We start from the raw sequence: 9476 nt of genomic DNA, 5'->3' as shown, positions 1-9476 counted from the left end.
CATCAGTTGACCAGAGGCCTAAGCGGACTCAGGAGCAGTCTGTGTAATGTCCTGCTTAGACTCAGAAACAGAGGAGACGTTAGCTGACAGATGGATTTGCAATAGGTTACTCAAATTTGAATTGCTGGCTATTATTCTTAAAAGCCAAACAGGAAGCACCGTATCGTTTCACCACTGATAGCTTAGGGGTGTTCACTTCAGAAATAGAGTGGGGGAGTCTCCTAACACTCGTCAGTGGAACGCCTGCAGCCGTGGCGGCCGCCTCTCACCTTCCGACACAGACCAGCCGATGAGCCCAGCCGCCATCACTACCCGTTCCCTCAACTGGTACTCTCACAGAGGTTTCCCTGTCATCGTAACATCGCTTCTGAGAACAATTCGCACACTCTGGACTTAAACATAAGCTTCCGAGCAATACGTAACTCTCCGTTTCTGAATGACGGGCGGTCGGTTCGACTTTGATGATGGTGGCACCTACTGTGGAGGCTGGGAGGACGGCAAAGCCCACGGCCACGGTGTGTGCACCGGACCCAAGGGCCAGGGCGAATACTCTGGCTCATGGTCGAACGGTTTCGAGGTGGTTGGGGTCTACACCTGGCCCAGCGGCAACGTGTACCAGGGCTACTGGGCACAGGGCAAACGACACGGACTCGGCGTAGAAACCAAAGGGAGGTGGATTTACCGGGGAGAGTGGACTCACGGGTTTAAAGGCCGGTACGGAGTCCGACAGAGTCTGAACACGCCGGCCAGGTACGAGGGGACCTGGAGTAACGGACTGCAAGACGGATATGGCGTGGAGACGTACGGTGATGGAGGTGAGAGGGGGCGTCATGAGGAGATGCACACACACACACACACACACACACACGCGTGAAATTTGGTTTGTAATGAACACCTGTTCCGACTGTCGTACATTTTTGAGTAGCTGTGGAGTTAATTTTGATCCAGCATGCTTATGCGAAATCATGAATTGTAAGAAGCACTTCTATTTCAGTTTGGAAACTTGACATTTAGCGGAGTCTTGTAGTTTTTGAGTGTTTTATTGGGGCATTCTAGAATACTTTTTAGTTCACCATCGAGCGTCATACTTCTTAGTAGACATCGAGACAGCATTACGTATGCAGTAAGTTTTGCTTGGACTAAGTCTGGACAGCCTATAAAGAATTATCAACGGAATGCAAATCTGAGGCTGTAAGCTTCCACTGTTTCAGGCTCTCTATCGGTTGTCTGTGAGGAGAGTTTGATTTTATGTGACTGACCGTAGTAAAACACCAATACAGTGTCACTCTTAATCCATCATACTTTCCTGATTGCTGTTGAGTAGCAGTTACACTGACCTATTCCACGACTTACTAAGCTTCAGTTTGTATTGTATTTTCTGTGTAATGGTCTGGTAATTTTCAGAGGCGTTCCTTCCTGTGCTGTACAGACCTTTTTAAGATGCAATGCATTTGTTTTTAATACATTTACTGACAACCTAGGACTGACCACACAGAAAACTGTTCACCAATGTTAGGCATGCGACTGATTAGATAATTTTTGTTTATAATTTTCAATCAGTTATTTTTTTTTTATTGGATCAAATGTAGAAAAATGTGTTCACAGTACAGCAAACGTGATCAGACAATCTTGTCATGTTAATCGTCAACTCATGACTGCTGCATGATCACAATGCATTTTTAAATAACTTTTTGCATTTGTGACATAAACTATCTATATTTATCTGACATTTCTTTTTCTATTATTCAGCGAAAGTTTTTCTACCATTTCATTTGTAAACAATTTATTAAGGATTTAATAAGACCTTTTAACCTCTAGAAAAAATGTTTTGTTAAGTTCATTATAGTTTAAGGTCCACAGACGAACTTGTTTTAGCTTGTGATGGAGATAGCTTAGTTAGCATTGCATGACCAGTGTTTCATTCTAGGGTATAACTGATGGAAAACTTTGAGATGTGGTGGAAATGCTCAAGATAAAGTGAGTAAGACAACTTTGTCTTTCCGTCTGAAGAATTTTCAGATTTTCTATTATATTTGGGAGCATTTGGCATCAGCATAGGCATGTATGCAAAGATAATAATGTACTATTAAAGGGATATTCAACTGACAAAGACAAGGTAACACAAATTCCAGTTTGTTAATCATGCAGAGTGCTGCTCAGAGTGGGAAAACTTCTGTATAAAGTAGTCTGTGGCTGTGGGGGACATTTCTCAAGTCTGAGAAAGTCCCCCTGTTGACATCAACTTGGGCCCAAAGACTACACACATTTCATCATATTAAGTTTAATGCTCAGCATTTTTGAAAATTCAGCTATATTGTTCTAGAGTATATAAAATGGGATATGTTTTACCCCTGCTACTGTGACTTGTGCTTTAACCTTTAGACTTTCACAGTGCCCAAAGTGAATTCCCATATTGGCTCTGTTTTTAAATGAACAAATCTATCGAATATAAGGCACTCAGGGTTTTTTTTCCTTCTTTATTTTTTCTTTTTTCCAGAGGTTAGCCCAGTTTCTTCCACATGACTTTGTGGAGAAGGCTTATTCCACATAGCAAGATAGCAGGATGGAGTTATGTTTAGGCCATCCCACAGACTTCCCAGTGTCTCAAGTTACTTCCATCTTTTAAAATAGCACATTCTCACATTCTCCAGTTGAAGCCATAATGGACAGAGCCTGAGCTCTCCTAACCATGCCACAAAGCTAACTGTTTTGTGACCTAATGACAGGCACTGGGGGTGGTTTTAGAATCACAACTGTTGAATATCCATGCTGTCAAAATACCTAGACTCAAGTGCACACAAAAGTTGACATATCAGTCCCTAAGTGAGCTGTACTGTTAGTAAGCATTTTACTTTCGAGGCAGAATTTTATTTATTTATTTATTTATTCATTTATTTATTTTGACAGAAGCACATCATGAAAATACAATTACATTTTTTAAAAATCTAATTTTACAGCAAAAGTTAAAGTATAATGGCCTCACTAACATATGTACTGTTGTTGTTCTTAAGTATAGCTCTTCATATGTTGGATTTGACTGATGAGTTTTTCTTTTCTGTGTTTGTCCATATTGTGCTTTATATGGTGTCTTGTTTTCTGGATTGAAGTGACTAATGTTAGTCTTGTCAACCTTGCCACCAGAAAACTTCAGGGTCCATGCAGTTAAAGAATTTACCTCAGTAATAATGCTCAGAGTAAAAAATGGGGTTTTGGCACCACTGATGTTTCATACAATACCCATTTTCTAATGTAGGTTTTCTGATGTGGGTTAGCAAAAACACAGGGTGAATAAAGCGAATAATGCATTCCATTTAGGTGTTTCAATCTCAGAGTCTTGGTATTATGTACAATGGCTTACAGGAACACTTGGACTTGGAGTGAAGCCATAATAATGTTTTTTTATACTCTTGTGCTTATCTGGCCAGAGTCTATTGGATGCTTTTGTAAATGTAGAGGGTTTGAGTGCCAACAGCAAAACTCCTCAGGCTCCCACTGCATTTCTACCCTTTCTTATGCAGCATCTATTTCTTATTCCTTTTTCTGCCAGTGGAGCTTATGGCATCATCAAGAAATGTGGTAAAAGCTTAGAACTTTGGCACGCTTATTGGGACAGTCCCCAATTCTTTTCAGCAAGCTTCACATGTCTGTTATTTGAGCACTCTAGTGCCACCAATGGATAGAAGTTGGAGGTGTGTTTATGCATGTCTTTTTTTGAACCACATACCCAGTTTTCGGAATTGGCTTAGCATTCGATTCCTTGGATCAAGTTCAGTACCCTAAATGTGTTTGCAGCATTAAACCACTAGGGGCATTGCAATGCAAAATTCATTTTGCCCACTGTATTGCACTCAGTTCATCTGAAAAACCATTCAGTCAATGTGGTGACAGCTTACCATATTCATTGGTGAAACCACCCAACAGACAACAAGGACATACTTCATGTGTTGGCCAGAGTTGTGTTCTTCTGCTGTGATGGTGAACTTTCCCCACTGTGGGATCAATAAAGTTTATCCTTATCCTTATTTTAGATTTTGCAGGACTGCTCACCTCCAACTCCTTAAAGTCATTTGAACAAATTAGGACAGAGTTTGATATTTCCTCTAAAGATTTTTACAAATACCTCCAAATTCGTCACTTTCTTTTAGGGCTGGGCGATATGGCCTAAAAAAAAATCTCAGATTTTTTCACAAAAAATCCCAATTCACAATATATCTGATCTTTTTTTTTTTTTTTTTTTACCCCCTACCTAATCTCTGCACGCCGGAGTCCAGTCTACTTTATGCAAATGAGCTGCAGCCCTCTCCGGGTAAACACACTGGACCGCAGCTGGAAATGCGCCGCATGTGGCATGCTGGTCCGGTTGCGTTTCCCGCTGCGATCCGGTGTGTTTACCTGGAGAGGGCTGCAGCTCATTTGCATAAAGTAGACTGACTTCTACTTTATGCAAATTGGATGCGGTGTGCGGATATTCCACGCAACGTGAAACTGTCCTCAAACTTCTAAACTAGGCGTCGGTGACCTAAAACGAGGACAGATTCAGCTGCTGCACAGATTATTTCTCGTCTCAAATGCGTTCACAAATACTTTTCGCTGACGTGTTTTTTGAAATGAAAGGGAAAATTTGCGGCTGGGCCGCTGTGTTTATCTGACTTGTCTGCCGGACTGTCCAGCTGAAAGCTCGGTCACGTGACCACATAGCGGCCTGCTGTTGCTCAGCGCTGTCATGTGACAATGTTGTGGTCCGGTAGTGATCGCCCGCCATCTGTGCGATTTTCAGATGCAGTGTGTTGCCGTGCGGGAAAATCGCATCTAGTGGACACGTGCCTTTAGATCTGCACCGCTCGCCACCATGTTGTTTGTGTATCAAGCGCGGGGGGGAGGGGGGCGCGCACTCTGAACTACGGGAGCCCAGCAGGAAGGCGTTGTTGGCGGATGTTGATGAGAAAATCGATTTTCATTAAAACAAATCGACATTAAGTACAAACTCAAATTAATCGATAAAATCGATTTATCGCCCAGCCCTACTTTCTTTAATCCCTCTTGCGGGAGAACAAATTTTGTCAGAATTTGACACACCTGGGAAATACCCTGGTTGCGCCTAAATCTCTTCGGGTTCAGTTCCACCAAAGAGCACCAGGTGCTAGTTCGGTTCAAAGTGAGAGCCATTGTTTTTTTGGTTCAAATCTTGTGCCCCCCCAGAGCTGGTTTGCTTTTCCATTGGCAAGGAGCCAAGTTGGAGCCGCATCATTGCGTCACCGCAACACGTCAGTATGTCACTGCATGCGTAGCCGTTCCGCAACGGTGGTGCACCATAAACATGCAAGTGCTGTTCCTGACTTTGCAAGCCTACACTGCGAACCAGAAACAAATAATCTGTTAGTAGCTACCTGTCTTCATCGTAGTCACGGGCAACGGCAAGTATGTTTGAGAAGACAGGTAACTGTCAGAGATGTTTTGATTCTTAACAGTGGTGTGTTAGCGTTAGCTTAGCTACTTAGCCTCGACTACGTTCGCATCCATTACATAGCGGTTAAACAAACGCAATAAGTTGATGATAATATCTACGTTTATCTTTATAGATGGTTTTAAGGCTAATTGTGAGGCAGAGGTCAGCTGTTGTCTGGGCACATCCACGATCACGCCACTGGTGGGACACAATTGTACCGGATTTCAGCTGAAGGCTGCTGTTCTGTCCAAATAGTCATGAGACATTGACATTTTTATTGTGATGTACTCTCCACTGTTGTTAGCTTTTGTTTCAATAAATTATTTGAGATGAGGAAATCACTATTGCATGCTTCTACTTAAATGCCCTACTTTCATGATATATTATAAACTTTTACTTTTTCACATAAATTTCACCTGAAAGTTGAATAACTTTGTGAGTTGGGTATGTAGACACATCATAAGCACACTTCAATAATATATCTGCTGCAGTAGTGCAGTTTATCTGTCTAGCTTGGTGTGACAGTAAAAAAAACAACATGTGTTGCTGATATGTTTCAGACTGAAATCTGCTTGAAAGACACAACTGATTATCTGTCCAAATGTGTGTAACAGAAGTGTGCACTGAACACTGAATAAAGTCTCTGGAAATTATAGACAAAACTTGCATCTTTCATCACAAATATATTTTTATTCACCCAAAGTGCAAGAGGAAAATACAAGTGAACTTAGATAGCTAAGAAGGAAAAGAACTTACAAAAAAAGATTCTTTTTTCTAGAAAAGGCAGAAGTAGTGGACAATGCAGTTTATTTCTGTGACAGTCGCTCAAACACCGACACCATCAGTCCAACCAAAGTGTCTGAATTTCTATCCGTCCTCTGGATGTTCTGGAGCATGGCAGTGGCCAGGTCTTAGTGTCTCCAGATCTGTTCTAAGAACCATTCCTCTGACCTCTCCAGATACTGCAGCAGATCCACAGTAGCATCCCGCTTCCTTTTTCCTGCATAAAAGCACCCAAAAAGATATTAGTTGTCAGTAATTATTTTCTAGATTCATGAACACAGTTAACTTAAAATAAATGTTGTATTTTGTGATTTTAGGATTAGCCAAAGATAATGTATTGATCATGTTGATGTCTGCATAGTCTAATCAGATCTTACTTGATTTGGTCTGTTGAGTTGAGGACGGTGTGGATGACCTGCAGAACGGGACCGATGAGCTGCAGAGTAGCGGTCCTGGTAACTGGACCTCATCCTCCAAGGCCGACAACTAAATAAAATGAGATGTGGCGTTCAGGGAGCTGGTTGAAATCACGGAGTGCAGCCAGTCAAAATGGGGGCTCTTTTTGGCCGACAACTGCTGCATCCCAGCTCCCCTTTCTGGTCCGTGTAGTCATTTTTAAGCTTTTTAATTTTGTTGAGGAGTTAGTCAAGGCTCCACTCGTACCGGCTGCAGCTATCTCACGCTGGATCGTTTCGAACACCGGCTTGGTCAGAGAGGCTCCCTTTAACTTTGACTGAATTTCATATGAAGACCACAGTGCTAGGAAGCATTGGGTTTCCTCCTCAGACCGCTGCTGCTTGGATTTGGCATCTATATTTACCGGTTTTCAAAACACAAACACTAAACATCACTACTACTCGCTCGGCTGTTTAAAAATGGCGGTTCTGTGTTTTCACCGTTGATTGTCGGTCACTGTAACCCCCGCCCCCTGCCTGTGACGTGCTCAGTTCTCAACTCTGGCCATCTCTGGCCCAGCAACGAGTTGGTGCCCGAAAAAGCCCCAGTTTTGGAGCCTGGAGCCAGAGGTCCACTTATGGACAAACAAAAAATCGGTGCCAGGTCAGGCACTGGCTCCGACTCCGAACTGGCTCCACCCTGATGGAAAACTCCTTTAGGGGAAACTTTCAGAGTTCTATGCTATACTAGTACACTCTGACACTTGTTCCTACGATTGTTTGAAGCTGCTGTGGGAGCATGACCGAGGGGTAACATTTAGTTCAGAAGAGTGGTCCAAGATCTGTGATGTTGCATTCCCAAAATCTAATTCAATTTCAATACATGAACAAAATTTAAAACATTTTCATAGGATTTACTTTACGCCTGTTCACCTCCAGAGGATGTTCGCCAGCAGCTCTAACCTTTGTCACAAATGTCATGCCAATAAGGCAGTGGTTCTCAAACTTTTTCTGTCAGTCCCCCCTTCCCCCTTTGGAAAGCAAAGCATAACTGGGCTTTCCTCTGCCTTTCGTTGATGACGGGCTTCTTCTGTGCCCTGTGTGACTTCAGACCAGCTTCAAGAAGTCAGTTTTGAACTGTCCTTGCTGAACAAGTCACATTTCTCGACAGCACCCACTCATTTTTAAGGTCCCTGGAGGTCTAACGATGATTCCTGACACAGGAAAGGATGAGTGCATGGTCATCTTGTGGGGTAGAAAGACATTTCCTGCCGCAACCAGCTAGCAATTTGCTTATGACATGAAATAACCTCTTATATACCCTGGGAATATGACTACGTACATTGTATTCTTCAGGTAATATACCTTTAGTGGTACAAGGCATTAAAATGAACAAGAAGTTTAAGTAAACAAGGGTGGTCTAATAATTTTTTCCATGACCGCGTGTGTGTGAATATATATGGCCACTGTGTGTGTGTGTGTGTGCATATATATATACCGTATTTTCCGCACTATAAGGCGCACCTAAAAGCCTTTAATTTTCTCGAAAACCGACAGTGCGCCTTATAATCCGATGCGCCTTATATATGGATCAATGTTGGTTAATTATGGCTACCGTAGACAGGGGGCGTCGCCGAGGTACCAGCGGTAAAAGAGGGTAAAGGGGAATTCCAGTCCCACACCATTTGTGTGTGTATAAAGACCCCAAAATGGTACCTTTCAAGAGACACGCTTACGATGCAGAGTTCAAACTAAAGGCTATCAGTCACGCAGTAGAACATGGGAATAGAGCAGCAGCGAGAGAATTCAGCATTAACGAATCAATGGTACGGAAGTGGAGGAAGCAACAAGATGACCTGCACCAAGTAAAGAAGACTAAACAGAGTTTCCAAGGGAACAAAGCGAGATGGCCACAGTTAGAGGACAAACTCGAACAGTGGGTTGTTGAACAGAGAGCAGCAAGTAGAAGCGTCTCTACAGTCACTATTCGAATAAAGGCAACAGCGCTAGCATGCGACATGAACATCAGTGAATTTAGAGGCGGTCCTTCTTGGTGCTTTCGTTTTATGAAAAGACGTAATCTCTCCATCCGCACACGAACTACTGTCTTGCAGCAACTGCCAAAAGATTACCAAGAAAAGCTGGCCACTTTCCGTGCATACTGCAGAATCAAGATCACTGAAAAGAAGACCCGGCCAGAGCGCATCATCAACATGGACGAGGTTCCACTCACCTTTGATATTCCTGTGAACCGCACTGTGGAGAAAACGGGGACCAGTACGGTGAATGTACGCACCACAGGGAATGAGAAGTCATCCTTCACTGTAGTTCTCGCCTGCCAGGCTAATGGCCAGAAACTTCCACCCATGGTTAGAGGAAGACCTTGCCAAAAGAAAACTTTCCAGCCGGCGTCGTCATCAAAGCTAACCCGAAGGGATGGATGGATGAAGAAAAGATGAGTGAGTGGCTGAGAGAAATTTACGTCAAGAGACCGGGTGGCTTTTTTCACACAGCTCCGTCCCTATTGATCTACGACTCCATGCGCGCCCATATCACCGATGGTGTCAAAAAACAAGTGAAGCACACTAATTCGGTACTTGCCGTCATTCCGGGTGGATTGACTAAAGAACTCCAGCCGCTAGATATTAGTGTCAACAGGGCGTTCAAAGCTAGACTGCGAACTGCGTGGGAGCAGTGGATGACAGAAGGCGAACACACCTTCACCAAGACGGGGAGACAGCACCGGGTGAAATACGCCACTATCTGCCAATGGATCGTGGATACCTGGGCTGATATATCAGTCTCAACTGTGGTCCGAGCTTTCACGAAGGCAGGAATTGTCACTGAACTGC

General features: G+C 43.2%; 1 protein-coding gene across 3 annotated transcripts in view; it reads left to right on the top strand.

Annotated features, from left to right (window-relative positions):
- The first annotated feature begins 224 nt into the window (after positions 1–224).
- Positions 225–9476, top strand: part of LOC111570366 (junctophilin-1-like) — a 61533-nt gene continuing 52281 nt past the window's right edge. For 2 of the 3 annotated variants that reach the window (XM_023273086.3, XM_023273087.3), the window contains exon 1: positions 226–815. In XM_023273086.3, the coding sequence (XP_023128854.1) occupies positions 437–815 (379 nt within the window). In that variant the 5' untranslated portion in view covers positions 226–436. Of the gene's footprint in view, positions 816–9476 lie in introns of all 3 variants that reach the window. The other variant, XM_023273089.3, reaches the window with a different exon arrangement.

The sequence above is a fragment of the Amphiprion ocellaris genome, chromosome 10 (genome assembly GCF_022539595.1).
Source record: "Amphiprion ocellaris isolate individual 3 ecotype Okinawa chromosome 10, ASM2253959v1, whole genome shotgun sequence".
NCBI classification, from domain to species: domain Eukaryota; kingdom Metazoa; phylum Chordata; class Actinopteri; family Pomacentridae; genus Amphiprion; species Amphiprion ocellaris.
Note: the sequence above shows the minus strand (reverse complement) of the source record. Positions and strands in the feature narration are given on the sequence as shown.